Source organism: Pestalotiopsis fici (genome assembly GCF_000516985.1).
Source record: "Pestalotiopsis fici W106-1 unplaced genomic scaffold PFICI_Scf_1, whole genome shotgun sequence".
Taxonomy (NCBI): domain Eukaryota; kingdom Fungi; phylum Ascomycota; class Sordariomycetes; order Amphisphaeriales; family Sporocadaceae; genus Pestalotiopsis; species Pestalotiopsis fici.
This window is the reverse complement of record NW_006917091.1, coordinates 5,172,181-5,191,203: the sequence shown is the minus strand read 5'-3', so window position 1 is coordinate 5,191,203 and position 19,023 is coordinate 5,172,181. Positions and strand designations below refer to the sequence as shown.

At 52.0% G+C, this 19,023-nt stretch overlaps 8 protein-coding genes across 8 annotated transcripts; 5 read left to right on the top strand and 3 right to left on the bottom strand.

Moving 5' to 3' along the window:
- Positions 1–757: 757 nt before the first annotated feature.
- On the top strand, positions 758–3,050 carry PFICI_01529 (uncharacterized protein; the record flags this gene model as incomplete). Its single annotated transcript, XM_007830110.1, has 7 exons — positions 758–844; positions 928–1,016; positions 1,102–1,366; positions 1,427–1,448; positions 1,503–2,024; positions 2,078–2,099; positions 2,168–3,050. 7 exons carry the CDS (start codon positions 758–760, stop codon positions 3,048–3,050), a joined length of 1,890 nt encoding a protein of 629 aa, XP_007828301.1.
- A 120-nt stretch (positions 3,051–3,170) lies between these two features.
- Positions 3,171–4,211, bottom strand: PFICI_01528 (uncharacterized protein; the record flags this gene model as incomplete). Its single annotated transcript, XM_007830109.1, has 2 exons — positions 3,171–4,029; positions 4,096–4,211. 2 exons carry the CDS (start codon positions 4,209–4,211, stop codon positions 3,171–3,173), a joined length of 975 nt encoding a protein of 324 aa, XP_007828300.1.
- A 1,936-nt stretch (positions 4,212–6,147) lies between these two features.
- Positions 6,148–7,892, top strand: PFICI_01527 (uncharacterized protein; the record flags this gene model as incomplete). The annotated part of the gene is made up of 2 exons (XM_007830108.1): positions 6,148–6,425; positions 6,482–7,892. 2 exons carry the CDS (start codon positions 6,148–6,150, stop codon positions 7,890–7,892), a joined length of 1,689 nt encoding a protein of 562 aa, XP_007828299.1.
- Positions 7,893–8,572: 680 nt separating this feature from the next.
- On the top strand, positions 8,573–9,277 carry PFICI_01526 (uncharacterized protein; the record flags this gene model as incomplete). The annotated part of the gene is made up of 1 exon (XM_007830107.1): positions 8,573–9,277. The coding sequence occupies one exon, from the start codon at positions 8,573–8,575 to the stop codon at positions 9,275–9,277; it is 705 nt and encodes a 234-aa protein (XP_007828298.1).
- A 2,599-nt stretch (positions 9,278–11,876) lies between these two features.
- Positions 11,877–13,372, bottom strand: PFICI_01525 (uncharacterized protein; the record flags this gene model as incomplete). Its single annotated transcript, XM_007830106.1, has 3 exons — positions 11,877–12,410; positions 12,504–12,999; positions 13,065–13,372. The coding sequence occupies 3 exons, from the start codon at positions 13,370–13,372 to the stop codon at positions 11,877–11,879; spliced, it is 1,338 nt and encodes a 445-aa protein (XP_007828297.1).
- Positions 13,373–14,097: 725 nt separating this feature from the next.
- PFICI_01524 (uncharacterized protein) lies at positions 14,098–15,561 on the bottom strand (the record flags this gene model as incomplete). Its single annotated transcript, XM_007830105.1, has 1 exon — positions 14,098–15,561. The coding sequence occupies one exon, from the start codon at positions 15,559–15,561 to the stop codon at positions 14,098–14,100; it is 1,464 nt and encodes a 487-aa protein (XP_007828296.1).
- A 1,691-nt stretch (positions 15,562–17,252) lies between these two features.
- Positions 17,253–17,628, top strand: PFICI_01523 (uncharacterized protein; the record flags this gene model as incomplete). Its single annotated transcript, XM_007830104.1, has 2 exons — positions 17,253–17,474; positions 17,578–17,628. 2 exons carry the CDS (start codon positions 17,253–17,255, stop codon positions 17,626–17,628), a joined length of 273 nt encoding a protein of 90 aa, XP_007828295.1.
- A 253-nt stretch (positions 17,629–17,881) lies between these two features.
- Positions 17,882–18,740, top strand: PFICI_01522 (uncharacterized protein; the record flags this gene model as incomplete). Its single annotated transcript, XM_007830103.1, has 2 exons — positions 17,882–18,249; positions 18,320–18,740. The coding sequence occupies 2 exons, from the start codon at positions 17,882–17,884 to the stop codon at positions 18,738–18,740; spliced, it is 789 nt and encodes a 262-aa protein (XP_007828294.1).
- Between the last annotated feature and the right edge of the window lie 283 nt (positions 18,741–19,023).

Genomic DNA, 19,023 nt, shown 5'->3' with positions numbered 1-19,023 from the left:
TGTATCCCAGCGGCTGCACAGTCCTTCTTCCGTGCATGAGATGTGCGTAATGCTCAACGGATCTCACGTGTACTTGAGACTAGAGCGAGGATCAATATGTCAAACGTCAAGTTCGTATGTAGAAAAGGAATCATGATGCGGCTCAAACAGAACATGTGTGTAGTTTATCTTTGGTACTCGGTGATCACTTTGAGGTGCCCTACCTCAATCTCAGCCCAGCTGGGCGAAGCGCCACCAATTGTTGATCCCCCTGTTCGACGGCTCCAGGCCCAGAACCACACTCCTGGATCGCTAGCCTGGCTTGCTGATCTCGAGTAATCTGCTTGGGGGGAGGGAGGGAGGGTGGTCAAATACGGCATGTTTCGCTCTTTAATTCAACGTCTTTGGTTTCTGAAGAAAATACTTCTTACCCCGTTCAGAGAGATGGTTTGCGCTGTGCTCGTATATCGCTCATAAGAGCGTGACGTCCTGCGATAAAAAAAAATCCTGTAATTTTGCACTTGCAGCAGAGGACGATCCTGCGCTCAAAAAACTTGTCCACATATCCACTCGAAAAGCCCCAGAGGTTATCCCAAGCCAAAAGGAACTTACCGTCCACAAATGGGTCCGGAATAGGCCAGAACTCGGTAGTATTCATTATCTTGAATATCCACCTGCTTTGGGGATAAGCAAGCAGGTCGGGCGATTGCACGGAAACGGGTTGAGACGCGGAACGCGGATATGAACATTGGTGCGCCGTTTTACGACGGGTTTGACAATGGACGGCGAATTATATCCAGAGGTACGACGGAATCGAGGGTTTCTGGGCTTTGATAGTTCTGCCTTGCCAGCTAGGGATCTCCAGGTACGTCCATGGGATGGTCATGAAGCTGCCGTACTTTTGAGATTGGCGGAACCTCTTACTAAGTCGCCGTGGATGGATCTTAGGATCGTCGTCAGCTGCGATATGAGCTTGATCTCAATAGCTGGAACCTCAGAATCTGGGGTGTTGCAGCTTCTGGTTTCCTCACGGACTCGTAAGTTTTTCTGTGTCGCTGTTACACAAGAACCAGTGGCCGTTTCGAGGTTGTGTGACGAGAGCTGGGCTAATTCGTACGACAGCTACAACCTCTTCTCAACTAATGTAATTCTAGCTTCTATATCATTTGTTTACTTTCCTCACGATAGATACCCGGGCTTGATTATCAATCTCTTCACTCTTCTGGGGTCCGTCTGTGGCCAACTTCTGTTTGGGTATCTTGCCGATCGATATGGCCGAACCAAACTATATGGAATCGAACTCGTGCTCGTCATCGTATCCACGATTGGCGTGGCCACGAGCAGCTTTGGATACAACAATTTGTCGTTTCTGGCACTCTTCGTCTGGGTGAGTTCCCCTCTGCTTCTCGACCGACTTGTCTAGATGTCTGATACTCGATATGAGTAGTGGAGATTTGTCATGGGAATAGGTGCGTTTGCCAAATAACCAACCTCCACAGATACGACTACTGATCGTCTTGCAGGTATCGGAGCTGAGTACCCTTTATCCGCCGTCATCACTTCAGAGTGGGCCAGTACGCAATCAAGGGCCACCATGCTCGGCTCTGTGTTCTTGATGCAGCCCGTCGGCCAAGCACTTGCACAGCTTGTTGGCCTCTGGGTCCTGCTAGGCCGCGACAAGGAGTACGGCCTGCAGGCGATGGAATGCGGCATCAACTCAAAGCATGACGAAGAATGCAAAAAGGTTGTTGATGGTATATGGCGCATCGTCATTGGATCTGGCGCTGTTCCCGCGCTTTTGGCCATAATATTCCGCTTCTTTCTCTACGATTGCGGCCTATACCAGCTCGAGGTGAAACACAAGCCAGGAATTGCCTTGCGGGATACTCGCAGGATATATGTCACATCAGAGACGTCTGGTGGCGTGGTTCTGGGCTCCCCGGGGGCAAACCGTGTAAGATCGCCAGAGGCGAAGCCTGTACAATTTTCGAGAGACGACCTGTACAATTACTTCATCCGTGACAAGAACTGGTACTACTTGCTTGGTAAGTTTTACTTACAGATGTCTGGAAATGCGCATGTACTAACTATCACCCAGGCACAGCCATGTCGTGGTTCATGTATGTTTACATTTGTCACAAAGATGCACAATCCAGCTTCAGAGTGTCACTGACTGTATTGATCACAGATTGGATGTCGGGTTCTATGGCTTCTCCCTCGATAATCGGGGAACCCTCGCTGACATATGGGCAACTTCCCAGCACAAGCCTCTGGATTCTAAACTTTCCTGTTGGAACTCTACGCTCCCGGACGGCAATTCTACAGTCCCAAGCTGGAAGACATTCCCAAACTGGGCGACAGACCAGACAATGCCTTGTAACAATATTTACGATGTACTCTTGGAACAAGCAAAACAGTATCTTCTTACAGTTTCCATCAGCTCCATTGCCGGCAGCATATGTTTTATTTATTTCGCGAATCGCCTTCCGCGGCGACAGTGGCTGACGGTTTCCTTCATCACGCTGGCGGTACTATTTGTCATCACTGGCTGTGTTTTTTATGGTGTGGCATACACACATGGAGCACCGGCGACTGTTACCCTCGTGGCTCTGAGTCATTTTGCCTTCAATTTTGGCGCCAACACCCTCACTTTTGTGATTCCGGCAGAAATCTTTCCCACCTGCTATAGGTGTACTTGTCATGGGATATCAGCGGCGGCAGGGAAGCTGGGATCGATTCTTGCTCTCGCCGTAGTATATGGCATTAACAACAAGTACAAGAGCACCAATCGGCAGGGTCTAATCTTTATTCTCTTTGGCTCAGTTCTAGCCCTTGGCGCCGTGTATTCCTGGGCTTATCTGCCCAATGTTCAGCGGCCTGTACTCATTGACGGAGAGAAGCAAGTTCTCGCGACCAAGGATCTAGAGGAGCTGGGAGAAGGAAGAGGCAAGGCAAGTTTAGAAGGCGAGACAATCACTGTAAAAGAAAAGGTCCACGAGTTGCGAAGAAGGCATCGAGAGAAACGGACACAACCACAATCGCAGATATCGCAAGTGGGCAACGGTGTTTGATTTGGGCTGATAGTGACAATAATATCATTGGCTGTATCCGGAAGAATCAAATCTACAGAGCACTTGTCCTCAAACATTCTCAAATGACGCACATGAATCCCGCATTCGGGCTTTAAATACCTAGACGTTCTTCTTCTTGCGCTTGTCCATGCCTTCAATCATGGCCGCAGCCATATCCTCGACCGTGGTTCCCCTCTTGCGCTTACCAATCTTTTCCTGGCCGAGCTCCGAGTCCTCGGCGACGGCCTTGTAGACCTTGGCGGCGCCCCGGAACGAGTCCTGGGCAAAGCCGCCGTCCTCTTCAAAGGTGAGAGCAATCTCCTCCATCTCGCGCACCCAGCGGTAGGCCTTGGGCGCCATGCCGACGACGCCCTTTTCGGCCCGCTGGAGCGTGGCCGGCGCCATCTCGCCCCGCAGCTCGTCCAGCACCCCCAGCCGGGCCGCCGTCGTAAACGACTGGATCGCAATTGATGTGAACCCCTTGGTCATGCTGGCAAAGCACATCTTGAGCCCGCTCGCTGCCCCAATGTCGTCCGAAATGTGCCGCGCGTTGAGCGCCGATACCAGGTCCTGGCCGTACCCGGGGATATCGGACAGCTTGTGCGGGCCCGACATTGGGATACTCGCCTTGTTCCACTGGGGCGCTGCTGCCTCGGAGTTCGCTGCCGCCTCCTCCTTCTTGATCGAAGGCGGCGCGCCAATAATGCCTCCGTCCACAAAGCGGACAGGGGCACGAGACTTTTCAATCAGCGCGGCAATGGAGCGAGCCGTCGATGGCGCCACGGCATTGAGGTCAGCAAAGTACAAGGGAGGATCTCTCGCCGTGGTACCGACGAGGGCGTCGATGATGCGCTCTGCGGTGGCGGTCGCGTCGCGCGGCGGCACCACCGAGAGGATCACGGAGCAGGCGTCTGTCAGCTCCACGTCGGAGGCGAGGACGTCGACCTGGGCGCTCTTGGCGCGCTCGATGGTGTCGTTGCTGAACAATTGATTAATTCATCAGTTCCATTGTGTTTTGTTCTTGAATGAGACGGCAACATCTCACCTTCGACCTCGGCCGCAGGTTGCTACTGAGAAACCATGAGCTATGAGAAGCTTGGCAATACCCATGCCCATGTCACCGATCGACAGGATTCCAATCTTGGCCAACGGAGACGCCATGTTTTCAGATTATATCTGGCAAAATACGTCAAGTATAGTAGTGGGATTGCTAAATCGGGAGTTATGTGATCTATGCTGGCGTATTTGGCAACAGTGGTCAGACAGATTATAGCCCGGTCATAAAAGTAGCAGCCGATGAGGTGCTGTTGGTTGTGCCATTACCTTGATTCGTACGGATTATCCACCGGCCAATAAGACAGCGTGTTTGCAACAGGAGAGCGTAACATACGAGTATTGCAGCTATCTATACTTGATTATGTTATACATTCTTCGGTATACCTAAATCTATGCGCGCATCCATTCTCATATTTGCAGTCGATTAGATTTTAGCTGTAGGCTCATTGAGTTATGAAGATAAGGTTAGGAGGTCCTTAGGTTTTGCGTGAGGATTTCACGAAGAACAGGCGCAAATGCCAACAATTGTTCATTGGATAACCTCATGGCACATTTATTCAAAGACTTGCAATGGCTTATGAATATTGTGATAAGATTCAACCAGCATCTTTGATATCTTTCTCAGGCAGCAGTATGCAAATGATCATCAAAGCCACCAAGTCGACGCCTCGGAGACATTACAGTGCTCGCCCGCCTGTCCAACGGACTCTGATCAGCGGGATAATTTGAAGCCCGCCTGACTTTTTGAGGCAGGCCACTTTGTACCATGGACGCACGCCACAAGTCTGGGCGCGCATTGCTTGCTAGCATTCCAATCGTAATGTTGTACCACTGAATATCTGCCTTCATCATTACCATCACGATCCCTCGAGTACATGAAATTCTGCCTCATTGCACGAATCGTTTAATCCATAATATTTATGTGAAAAGGCTCATTACATGGACAGCGGGTTTGACGTTGTCCCAGGATGAAACGGGCATCCAAAGGTCACACGGGCCCTGACGACTCTAGCGATTTGAACACCCGTTCGGGGCATAGATTTCGTTAGCGCGCAGATTTGCTGCAGATTCTCTCTCTCCTCCCCCAATTACGGAATAATCCTCGGCAAAGAGACCCGAGGGAACGGACGGAGTTGGTGTATAACGCCCGACTCCAGCGGCGTTGCGAACAAGCCTCCGATTATCAGGCTTGGGATACCTGCTAGGCTGGTAATGGAACACGTATTTACTCGGTTAAGAAAAAAATTGACGTTGGCATCAGCAAGGCCTCATCATTTAGACTGGCATGCTAGCCAAAGGATGGTGGTGATCACGCGCCCTCGTCCCACTTGTGTAATACGCATGTAGGTGGTTCAGACTCGCACTCGGTTACGCTTCGACCTGGAGATAGGAATTTGAATTCTGGTCTCTCTGATTTCTGGGCAGCAGCAGCAGCAGATCCAGCAGACTAGTCCACTATGGGTAAAAAAACCCACACAAGCTCAGCGGCATCTGGGCCAACCGTGCGACCGGTTTTAGGTAGTAGTTTTAGCAGAACAGGTCATTGCCCCAAAATAGTTGATGTGTAATATGGACATCACCACTCGCGACATGCCAAAAGGATTGGGTTCCATTATTTCTTCACCTTGCCCCTAGTATATTCTGCAAGATCCTACCAGGCTCAGCCGCGGTCTACACTAACAATTAGTAGAGGACTGACTGCAAGGGCTGCATTTGTACACGGATCGCGGGCACAAATAAGATGATAATAGATTGCAGCATTTTGCTGGCGTCAACGATAAATACTGGACGAATACCTCGCTAACCCCCTTGCAAACCGGATCTACTTCTGAAACTGTCCGACCCAGCCGTCGCAGCTTCCTTTTCGTCCTCAGCCCAGAGACTCTGAGAGCTGTTCAAAAGCTAGTGGGAGCTATTTTGGATTTTCCTATTTCACCAAACAAAACAGCTGTGAATCTGGGTGAATTGTACCTCGCTTGCCCCCTTTTGACGGCTTTGACAGTCGACCAAATCTGCAGCACTCCCAACCATCCCAATCATCATGCTTTCCCGCTCACGGTTGGTGGCGATATCGTCACTCCTCTTTACCTATCTCATCACGACCTACCATGGCTCGTCGTCAATATCCAAGTCCATAAGTGTCTTTGCCGCCATCGCGCTGCTGGAAGGATTTGTGCTTGGCGTCTGGTCCATCATCCTATACCCCAACTTTTTCTCTCCCCTGCGCCATCTACCTCAACCTAAAGATGGCAACTCTTGGTTTATGGGCCAGTTTAAGATTATCCGTGAACTGCCTTCCGGCTACCCACACCGTAAATGGTCAGTAGTTGGTGAAAAGGCAAGAAGACGTGAACACAGGCTAACTTAATGTGCAGGATCCGTGAGGTGCCCAACGAGGGTATCATACGTTACCTAGGAGCCTTCAACCAAGAGCGTCTGTTCATCAATGGAGACAAGGCGCTAGCAGAGGTGCTCGTCCACCGCAATTATGACTTTAATAAGCCACCCGAGCTCAAGACCTTTCTGGGCCGGATCCTAGGAGTTGGCGTCTTGGTCGCAGAGGGCGACGAACACAAGAGACAGCGCCGAAATCTCTTACCCGCTTTTGCATTTAGACACATCAAGGATCTGTATCCCGTCTTTTGGCGAATTGGCCGCAGTGGAGTCCAGGCCATGACCGAGTCTATCCTGGCAGATGCCAAGAATAAGAACATCTCGACAGATGCTGAAGAAGCTCTTGCGAACCGCGAAAACACAGCCGTCATCGAGGTGGGTAATTGGGCATCGCGGGCCACGCTGGACATTATCGGCGTGGCAGGGATGGGCCGCGATTTCAATTCCATCAGGGATCCCAACAACGAGATCAATGAGCGTTACCGAACGGTTTTCCAGCCCTCGAAGCAGGCTCAAATACTGAACCTCTTGTCCTTGTTCTTGCCTGCTTTCGTCATCAAGAATCTGCCAGTAAAGCGTAACAACGACATTGAATCAGCGGCCAAGATCATCAAGTCGGTCTGTCGGGACCTCGTCGTCGAGAAGAAGGAGAAGCTTGCAAGGAAGGAGCTGACCGACGTCGACATCTTGTCGGTTGCCATTGAGTCGGGTGGCTTCTCCGATGAAGATCTGGTCAACCAGCTAATGACATTCCTCGCTGCCGGACACGAAACCACCGCTGCAGCAATGACGTGGGCAGTCTACATGTTGTCCAGATATCCAGAGATGCAAAAGCGATTACGAGAGGAGGTCCGGGAACACCTACCCTCGGCCGACGTGGATCAGGACGTGGATAGCTTGCAAATCGACCGCCTGCCCTACTTGAACGCTGTCTGTAACGAGGTGTTGCGGTACTATCCCCCGGTGCCGTTGACGGTTCGCCAAACCGTGCGCGACACGAGCATCCTAGGACACCACATTCCCAAGGGTGTCCGGGTCATCCTCCCGCCCGCGGCTATTAACCTGGACAAGGAGCAATGGGGACCCGACGCCGGAGAGTTCAACCCAGACCGGTGGATTCCCAAGGACGAGACGGACAAGTCGGCCGCCAGTGGAGGAGCCACCAGCAACTATGCTTACATGACCTTCCTACACGGACCCAGGAGCTGCATCGGGTCATCTTTTGCAAAGGCCGAGTTTGCGTGTCTGTTGGCACAGTGGGTTGGGCGTTTTGAATTTGAACTGTACAACAAGGAGGAATTTGACGAATCCAAGGTCCTGATCAAGGGTGGTATCACGGCAAGGCCTGCCAAGGGCATGTATGTGTATGCTAAGGTTGTCGATGGCTGGTAGTGTTGTGATATCGGATAGGCAGGCATAATGGTGTGATTTACTGTACAAATCATCAGAAAGTCTCCAATGCTTTTCTTCGTTGAATCCTACTTGACCTTACTTGAGATATCATGTCAGGCATGTGACGCTTACTTCATGATTGGCTCTTTCCCATTATTATGCTGCCTGATTTGCCAAATTTCTTGTTGGTACTCTGTACGTTGCCTTCCGAGAAATCGAGGCCGCATGCGAGGGTTGTGCCGTAAGCAGAGTATGCTCATGTAAGAAAACGGGCGTATATGGATCCGGGGCGACCGGGAATATTCTGTCATCCGGGACCCCGAGACAGCGGATTAACCACGTGGATTCTAGGTAGGCTGGTTGGGGATTGTAGCGCTCTACCGACCCACCTAAAGTGGCTGCGGAAGCTCCCTATTCTAGTGGGTGAAGCCGCTGCATCTGCTCCAAAATCAAAACGTCATGAGCGCGGGTCTGGCGTGTTTACTTTGGTCACTTTTTTCGTCGCGCTGATTTCTTGGTTAATCCCCTGCGTTTACACAAATGATCAGGACATAAACTCTTTTGCTTTCCTTTGGCGCAGTCAATTGATTTAGACTATAGACGGGATATATATCTCAGGACGTACGGAATACATTGTCAGCCAGTAGAATTCAACCAAACCTCTCTATCACCCACACAACATGACGGCGGCTGTGCATCCGCTCCAGCGTATCCGCGCGCCATCGCGGTCGCTCTCCCTCATCCTCCACGCCGCCGGCATCACATCGTTTCTGCTATCGTTCCGGTTCCTGAACGAGTGGGAAACGCCCCTGTCCAACTCGTACGGCGGCAACTACCAATTCCTGACCATTATTGGCCTGGCGCTGTCACTGGCCACCTTTTCCGTCGGACTGGCGGCCGACCTGACGCTGTCGCCGCCGCTCTTTCGTCTCAAGAACGGCTTGGCCGTTGTCGCGGCTCCGCTCGAGATCCTCATTACAGTGTTGTACTGGGGGTTGTGCGCCATTGACAAGTCGCTCGTCTTCCCGCCCGAGTTCCAGCTCGACGTGCTGCCCGACGTGGGCTTCCACGCCGCCCCCGGGGTGCTGCTGGCCGTGGACCTGCTGCTCTTTAGCCCGCCGTGGGCCATCCAGCGCGGCAGCGCCCTGTCGCTCAGCCTCGTATTTGCCCTGGGCTACTGGGCCTGGGTCGAGGTGTGCTTTGGCCGCAACGGCTGGTATCCGTACCCCATCTTTGCGCTGCTGTCCACCTGGCAGCGCGCGGCCCTCTTCTCCTCGTCGGCGCTCGTCATGGCTGCCAGTACCATGGGTCTCAAGTGGTTGTACGGCAAGCTCAACGGCGTCGAGGACCCGGAAAGGGAGATTGTCGCCAAGAAGACTGCCTAGGTGGGTGTACTGGCTGCCTGAGGCCCTTGGTGCAGCGCGAATGCGCCGGGTCGACTGTGTGGTAGAAGCTGAGATTGATTGGGGCTGGTGATGACATAGAAGTGCTTCGTGTTTCTAGAAAGCGAATTTGCGTTGCTTGTGTTTATAGAATCATGTCAATGTTCAGCACGTCAGTCAGCATATCATCTGTCATGCTGAGGCTGCATCATATGGTCAAGGAATTGTAGACTTAGGGAAGACGACATGTATACAAGATCTGGGCCAAGTACCCTCATCGAAGGTGTCGATTAAAGAGTAGAATCGTTCTTGTGGTCTTGGTCTCGATCATGACATTTTACCGTTGAGTGGCGATCGCTTGCTTGTTCTCGTCGAGTCACGAACAAGCGCACATGTGAGTGTTATGGTATACATCTTTCATGAAGGTCTCAAAGAGTTGACAGAAGATTCCGTGACGTGTACCGTCTAGCAGCAGACTTACTAGCCCGAGCATTCCGTCTATCTCTGGACCGCTACCTGTCAGAAAGTAGAGATAAGACTTGACAAGAGTTGATATCTTGGCACGTGCTCGTCAAAGGCCCAATGCTTCATGGTAGTGTTCTACCACATTCCAACTTGCTACAGATAAAGGCGGTCTATTGGACATTAGGAAGTTACAGAAGCCAAACATTGATATGCCGTCTCGGTTATTCGATGGGTTGCTACAAGCCAGTCCCGCCAGTGGAGCGAGTTGAGTCGATGATTGACGGGATATCCCCTGAGCGAATCCTTCAAGAGTGATTCGATACTACTACCATCTACAGAATGGGAAAGCATCATATCAGGGGCCCCGCAGACTCGACAATTTTGTTTGAACTGGCGGCTTCAGGTTGGGACTTGGCGCCCGAATCGGGACCGATGTGGATGGATGAAGGTTCCAGAGCTCCCCAGTCAAAACCACACAAAGTTCACACTTCGCGTGGCAATAATATGCGGTAGTGCCGCTCATCATGGAGTGATGGGGAACGCCCCTCTCACGACATGTATGCCTTTCTTGAAGCTAGTACCTTGCGGCAATGATTCCACAGCTGATCAAGATCCACGGGAATAATGGTGACCTTTCTTTGCAGGAGACCATGTGACATATGGGAATATTGTCACGCCTATTACCGAGGCTACTCTTCCGGATCCACGAACAGTTGGACGTCCTGATATGGCTCAGCAAGAAGCTCTACACTGAAGCAACCCTCTGTAACCGTCTGTGTTTCCCCCATTCTGTCTCTCAAGCGACAGCCGGACATTTCTTCGCAACCAACTGAACCTTTATCTACTGTTGGAATGCGGAAACTACGGAAGTACGCCGCAAATAAACTCATTCAACGGTCAGGACCAGCAACGGTGCGAATACGAAAGCAGCGATAGCGTTTGCGTAAAGTACCGCTTCTAGAAGTTCTTGGCCATCAAGCCATCTATGTCACTGGGCGTTTTTCAAGCAAGCGGTTGTGCCGCTGACCTGCCGCAAATCCGGATGATTTGGGCTGGGTCTAGGCCAAGGGTGTGATTTGATTTCGGGCTTGCCTCCGACTCCGACGCTTAATTATATCCGTCGTCGCGCGATTCTGGAGTTGCAAACATGGCATTGGACGAGTAGGACAAGGTACCACATTGTGGCCGAGCTGGATACCCTTGCCCTCTCCCCTTACTCACCACGTGTTTGTGGTTCATCAGAAAGAGTTGGGTGCGTCTCTGTGCTTGCATTTCTGCAGCGGGCACGCAGGTATTTCGAAGGACAAGGAAAGGGGTTTTAACCCCCGGTACCTATCCGTCCCCTGGCCCTTTGCACAACGATCATGTCTCTGTATTACCTAGCCTGCTACCGGACCCTCTTCCCACGTACGTGGCCGCCTCGAACCACGATCTACGGTACAGATTGAAAAAAAAATATCCACTCGATGCGGCGTACGACGGAGCCGGGGACGCCATGAACTTGCGTATCCCTGTCGTATCAAAAAAGCTGTTAGAGACACACCCGGCTCCATATGGTCGAGTTAGTTAATTACCGTTTGCTGACTAACAGCTAACCATCTCCAGACTTCATCTTGCTACTAGTTGATTCACTAGAGCCTAGAATTCAACGGCGTCGGCTTTTCCTCTTTTTCCAAGGGTCCAACCTGTTCAAGTTATTAAAAATATTGGCACAGGCCAAGTAAATATCAGGTCATCCAAGCTTCGGCAGTACATACTACAGACTGGCAATTCGAACTCTTTTTTTTTTTTTTCTCTCCAGGGCTGTGACAGCCGCCCGGGACCCGAGTCAGTCGGCCGACATAAAACTGGGGCCGATCCATGCTCCTTCATATGATGCCACTTCGCCATACAAACCATAGTGCTGTACTATAACCATTATGGGAAGGCGTCACAATGATCATCTCGGGATGTGCGACGTTCACGATGGAAACAAGATACGTATCTAAATTAAGAATTATATTCCAGGAGACCAACACCTTTCTATTGGTTGATTTTCTAGGTCATGGATAATACATGGGATTTGATGCAGAGCTGGCTTCAGAATAGAGCCACTTTGCGTCTCATCATGTTATCATGGTAGGGAATTCGCTTTGAGTTAAGCAGTAGCAGTAGCAGCTTCCTTGGGCAGGGGCAGGAAATCCAGCACAGGCGCACCGCTGTCAAAGATGGAAAAGACGCGCATCTTGAGCGACGAAGGGACCAGGGGGAAGACGAGCTTGACCAGCTTGGCGTACCACTTGCTCATGGTCTCAAAGCCGGCAAAGACGGCCGACGCGTTGCAGACAAAGTCGGCACGGGCGCGCTGCGAGCGGTCATAGGTATCAAAGACCTTTACCAGGTCGGCCGTCGATGGCTGCGGGTTGTGCTGGAGCAGCGTGTTGAGCTCGTTGGTCAGGCGGCAGGCGTCGTCGACACACAGGTTGCCGCCCATGCCCAGGTTTGCCGTCGCCTTGTGCACCGAATCGCCCATCAGGACGGTCCGGTTGCCCGAGTGCCACTTGGTCGGCAGCACACCCTCCTCCATGGACAGCATGTTGGCGCCCAGCAGGCTATCATAGAGGTCGTTGAAGGTGTAGTCGGGGTTCAGGTGGAGGTGACCCCATTTCTTCATGGCTTCGTCAATGTCCGCCTACGAAAACGTGCAAATCTTGTCAGCGAGATTCCCAAGGGAGAGCGTCTTTCTATACTCAGAGTGTCGATCTCGGGAGAGAATATTACTAACCTGGCCATATTTTGCGCTGGGGTAGGCCTTCTCATCGCCATTGTTGATATAAATGGCCCAGAAGATTCTTCCCTCGACTCCAGACACTGTGAAACCTCCAACACCGTGCTCGGGGTAGTACGTGTTGTTGGTCATGCCGTCCTTGAGGAATTGACGCTTGGGATCATTGGCAAAGTAGTTGTTTGAGGTGCACGTGAGGATGCGGTATCTTGTCCTGAAGCCAGTGGTCAAGATCGCCGCCCTCTTCGGGTCTGTCTCCTGGATCGCTTGTGCCATGAGATGTCGCACGGCGCTGTGCACGCCGTCAGCGCCGACCAGCATGCTGCCCTCGACGATATTGCCTTTGTCTGTCCGGACTGTTACGCCGTTTTCGTGCTCCGTGTACGATTCGATACCTTCTTGGGCCCGGACCTTGGACTTGGATGCCGGGCTGAGTCCATCATAGATGTTCTGGAGGTATATCTTGCGGTCTATAAAGTATACAGGCTGCTTCTGACTTGGGACCATGTCAGAATACGTGCGCAACCAAGACAGTCTTTGTCCGTATAGATATTTACTTACACGCGCGCGAGCTGAATCAACTCATCCGAGGAGCAGAATAATTTTCCCTTGTCGTCCCAGTGGTCTCGTACACCTATAGGGATTGCGCCCTGCTCTGTCGGCTTCTTGAGGCCCAGTTGCGCATGGATCAAGTTGGTGCAAGGCAGGACAAGAATCGACTGGCCGAGCTGCGGTGCGACCTCTCGCTTCTCGAGCACTTCAAAGTCGATACCAGCCCGCTCGAGCATGTTGGCCAGCGTGAGGCCAGCCACCGACCCGCCGGCGATGATTACCTTGAAAGGCTGCTGTAAATCCGTCGTCGTTGCCATGATGTCTGATTTGTTTGCTTAGGCAGTGTTTCAAATGATGGCAAGAGATTGGGTCATAAAACACCTTGCACGTGTGTAAGTAAGCTTGTAAGTGCAGCTACCCTGTATTATCGCAAACTTGGACCCTTGTCCATCCCGGGCTTGTCTGCCGCATGTAATCCATTGTTGCTGCAGACAAGCCTGGCGACATCTCCTGACAAAAAAAGCCACAGGGTCCAGACGCTCGGGGCGGAAGGATCTGATGGATACTGACTCGGGATGGGGCAACAATGCTGACTTGGAATCGTTAGCAAAATAGAGGCTTGTCCAACGGGAACAAGCCGGCAGGCTATACTCTTATCATACCCACGAGGTATCCTGGGATGTAACCCTTGCCTTTGCCCACCCACGTGGAAATTACTCCTTGTCTTTAGGCGGGACGGGTCCGCTGCCATGCATGCCATATCCACCATCATGCGATTCCTTCCAGAAATCGAACAGGGGCCCTCGTCACTTCCGACTCCAAAGTGTGTACTCTGTAGACATTCTCGAGACGACGATCAATTACGGTATGTACATGCCGGGAGACATTTTGACATGTGATTGGATATCAGTAGATCACGATGTATTCTTTGAGGTTACAAGTTTGAGCAGGTATTGGGTATTATCATTAGGTCTATACTAGAGCAGTATCGATCTATCTATCATCTAAAAACAAGAATGACTGCTTGTCATCATGGAACAGTTTATTCGTACGCCACCGTGGTGGGGTTCTTGGCATACGTGTTCCAGGTCTCATCGCGTAGCAGCCGTGGCCAGGCCTCATCCGACACATCAGTCAACACGTCCACGGTTCCAGCCGGGCTGTCGGGGTGCGTAGGCATGATGATCTGGAAGCCGGCGCAGACACCGCCGGCCGGGAAACGGACGGCCTTGATACGGTCGCCAAAGGCGGGTCCCCACTCGATGCCGTAGTAGTCAAACTCGCTCCAGTTGCTCTGCAGCACGTTCTTGCCCGGCATGTCGAGGAAGGCCGTGCCCGCCAGCCGGTTCACGTCGTCCATGTTCTCAATGTAGTGGGCCACCTCGTCGTAGTAGGTGCTGCCGCACTTGTTGACGCCGATGCGGATCAGGCAGGCCAGGTCGGCCAGCGTGGCCTCGGAGCTGTTGAGCACCTTTGAGAGAGGCAGAATGGCCGGCGAGTAGCCGACAATGTTGCCCAGGGTGTGGGGGTGGACGGGCACGTGGGTGCGGCGGCGGGCGTCGAGGGCCACCATGACGACCGAGGGGGTCTCGGTGCCGTCGTAGGCGGCGTGGTCGGCCTGCTCGGCGCGCTGGGCGGTGCGCCAGAGCAGCGCCGTCAGCACGTCGTTGGTCGAGACAAACTTGGGCAGCTGGTCCTGGGCCACCAGGCTCTTGAGCACGCGGACGTTGGCCGGCGAGCACTCGGCCTTGAGCTTCTGGATGGCCTCGGGGGTGAAGCGGAACACGTGAGCGTGGTGCTTGGCCTTGGTCAGGCCGTCGGGCAGCGCATCGGGCGTGAAGGGCAGGTGGATGTACTCTTGGTGCTCCTGGGCAAAGTTGGCACAGACATTCTTGCCGGTGGCCTTGAGGAGCTTGGCCCGGTCGGCCGTGGGAATCTCAACAGGCTGCTCAACGGCGAGACCCTGGGCCCTCCGCACGTCCTCGGCAAAGATCTGGACGAGCTTCCACATGGAAGTGCCATCACCAAAGGCGTGGAAGCACAGGTGGTTGATGAGCAGACCGCCCTTGATCAGGTTGGCCTGCATGAAGTTGGTGGCCAGTCTGTCGACGCCAAAGATGGGCCAGGGGCCATTGGCACCGCGCAGGCAGAACTTGGCGTGGCCAGCGGCCGAGTTGGGGAAACCCTGAGCCTTGATCTGAGCAAAGGTGGGCAGAGTCTCGTCTGCGCGGTGGTCCTTGACCACAAAGTCCTCGACCTCGCCGGCGCCGTACGGCTGCAACTTGAGCTGACCAGCAGGCTTCAGGTCGCCGCCCAGAGGCACGGCCTCGACGCCGACCATGGGCGTCCGCGCCGTGAAGGTGGCCCACGCCTTCTTGAGGATGGACGAGATCTCGTCAGCATCATAGTTGTCTGCCAGTTCGAGGCAGATCATGGATTGGATCCATCCCTTGGGACCCGTCTGCTCGGGGCCCAGGAGAACAGGTGCCTTGTCAATCACAGCCATCTTTAATTTGGTTTATTAAAAGTGATGTGGAAGGATTATGCTGAAACAGAGTGCAAGTGGATGATCCGATTGTAGAAGGAACTGAAGTTGAATGAGAGAAAATTTCTAGAATCGCCAGACTTGGTAATTATCGAAGCATATACGGAAATATCAATTAGCTCTTCCCCTTTAAAGGGGTCCTTTGCCGAGGTGATAAGCTTGTACAAAGTACGTATACGTCCATTGAGGTCGAATAGCCCGTGATCTTCATCATGGCTTTGTCATCGACCATGTTTTGGGGAAGGGGGGAGTGTGGATAAGAGTCTGGGTAAATGTATTAGTATATTATGGGGACTCATATTATCTATAGTACTAGTAACTGTGAACGTGCTCTTTCGTCTCCATTCAAAGGATCTGGACGTTTCCGGACTATTACTGATACAATAGAAACCAGCCCCATTTTTATAGTCTGCCAAGAAACCAGGATTGCACCCCTTAGCTGCTCTTGAACCACATGGTGCTTGACACAAGCACGTTAGCAGCAGAGTCAGGTATGAATGAGAGATAAATAAGCGAGAAAGGGGGCAACTTGATCAGGGACATGATCGCCATCTATATACAGTAGTGTATACAGAATTTTCTTGCTTCCCATGAATGATCCAGCGAGATCTGCCAGCCGCGGCATGACCCGCGACTGGATAGGGTTTAGATTCCATTCGGGCCATTCAGTTGGATCATGCGCACGCCGTATCCACAGTTGGAATCCAGGGTCCTTCTGGCAAATTGGGAGCCGTTGAGCTACGTCGACCCTCCGACAAAAGGGTGTAGCGCATTCTCGGTACTCGCTATAAACGTACGTATTGGCACTCGCGGAAATATGCCTGGGAATCCCTACCCAAATACCGTACATTACCGTACCTAGGCCCTGGCAAATGTATTCGTACTACATAGTAGTGCAGTACCAAGTCCTCGCCCCGGTATCCCGGCCTCCCGTGAATTGAATCTGATCAACGTTCGTTGGCTTCCGCTTGGCTTCATAATCGTTCGTATATCACCCGATTCCGACTCGGCCGACACTACACAAATGACAGATCCGCCGTGAAGGGTGAGAGCCGCGTGTGTACGCCTGCGCCGAATGTTATCGAGATCTGCACCAGACAGCCTCACTCATGATCATTTTAGAGGATGGGAATCTGATAGGGTTTAATTACAAAATTATACGTGCCTGTGGTACCCTCTTTGGGGGTGGGCTAGGATGCCCGCAAAGACGAGTCAGGTTCCATATTCATGCCTGGCCAGTAGTATGGAGGCGAAAGATTTTTTCTCTCTCTCCCGACTACTGTGGTACGGGATGTCATTGACGGTGAACGTTGGATGTGTGGATCATGGGAATATCCGCCATTGGTTCGTTTTGGTCTGCAGGAATTACGGGGAAGGGGGCAAGCTTGAATCATACTAGAATGTCAGGTACGGTACTGAAGATGGCAGTGAAAAGGCTTGGCACCAGTGTCCATTCCAGGGAGTCCGGCTTCAATATGTCTGGGGCAAGCGGCCACTTAATTCCATGTAAACTACTCCTTGCTTCGAAAAAAAAACCCTCCTACTGGAGAGTGATGTATGTTTATGTGTGTATGTGCGTCCGTATGCATGCTCTTCTCTAGGACCATCAAGTCTCCAGGAAAGATCCATTCACGCAGCGACAACCGACCAACATGTCGACAACAAATGTGTCAACACTCGACCCGACCATCCTGGCCGTCTTTGGCAGCCCTCCGGATGGCACCGACTTAAGCGAAGAACAATATGTCGGTTACGACATCGTCTCCTGCGTGGTACTGGGCTTGGCGGCTGCGGCGGTGGCATTGAGATTCTGGGTCCGCATGACGAATAGGGCATCATTGGCTCTAGACGACTTCACGATACTTATTGCTCTTGTAAGCTTCTCTCAACGATGCTGGACACCGACATTTCGCTTTCCTCGATTTCGCGAATTCCGGTTACGAAAATGAATGGTTTCTTACACGTCCTTCTCCACAGATGTTCACTGGCGCGCTCGTAGCTACGACAGTCATTGGTAAGCCCACTTGATGGAGAAGAAGCTGGCGACGTCTTCAGGTTTCGCAGTGTCGATGATGCTGACTAGAATTGACGAACAGCTGGACAATATGGCTCGGGCAGACATATTTGGGCATTGACCATCGACTCATTCATCTCCTTGATGAAGGTATGTTACTCCTTTCCGATCCCAACGGTACCATGTTTGACGACGACATATTGACATGCGTAATCTTTTGCACAGGTTGTCTTTGCCGAACCATGGGTCTACGCAGCGTCCGTCACAATGACCAAGGTCAGCATTTTGCTTCTATACCGGCGACTATTCTACGTCGGTGAGACCAGAAAAGTCGAGGATGGCAAGCCTTTCGTCATTGCGTTCTGGTTCGCCACATTTTTCACATGTGTATATCCGTTCATCATGTGGATTGTTATGGCGTGTGCCTGCCGTCCCATGAGCTTCTACTGGAGGCAGTACACGGGTGCTACGGATGGTAAATGCATCCAGGTCTTGACCTTTTACCTGGCATTTGGAGTCGTGAACATGATCAACGATATATTCGTCTTGGTCGTTCCTATTCCTCGTATTACGCGTCTGCAAATGAACAAGCGTAAGAAGGCGTCGGTCGCCGGCATCATGTTGCTGGGTAGCTTGTAAGGTTTTCCATTTGTCTTCACCTACTGTGTTACTTGTGGAGTCACGATACTGACAGTGAAACTCTAGTGTCTGCGTCGCCAGTATTGTCCGCATCTATTACCTTGTGCAGTTGGATAGCGGTGCCGTCGACGTTTCTTGGATTCTGGGCCCGGCCTTTGGCTGGTCGAGTCTCGAGCCCTCCGTGGCAATCATCTCCGCTTGCCTACCGACCTACGCGCCGCTGTTCCGCAGTCTAAAGAACCGCACGGGCAAGTCGTCCAACAGCCACGGCTACAACAGCCGCACCGGTCCGGCCCACAGTCAGACGCCCAACTTCATGCAGGGTCAGTCACACTTCCGCATAGAGGATGACGAGGTCGAGCTCACGGACAAGAACCATTTTCGGTCCACACAGAGAAGCCACTCGAGCTCCGTGAGCAGACCTAGTACCGACGACCACGGCATTACAGTCAAGACACAAATCCAGGTCTCGTCAACTGGCAAATAATCCAAAGAAAGCGTTTCTGTTGAAAAAGACTGTCCACAGGACAGGGTTAAAAAGTTTGTTTCTTCGATATAGAGTTCCTATGTATTAATTTTGGGAATCGATAAAGCATTGGGTCTTTATCATACATTTAGCACATCTAAATATCGCCAACAGCAATCAGGGTGGTAGTATATATAATAGAAATGACCGCATGTTAACACAAGTGCTTGTTGCATCCTCTACGGAGTGAATCAGGGTTGTGCAGTTGGGGCACGATATTCCCTTCTAATTATAGCAGTATTCC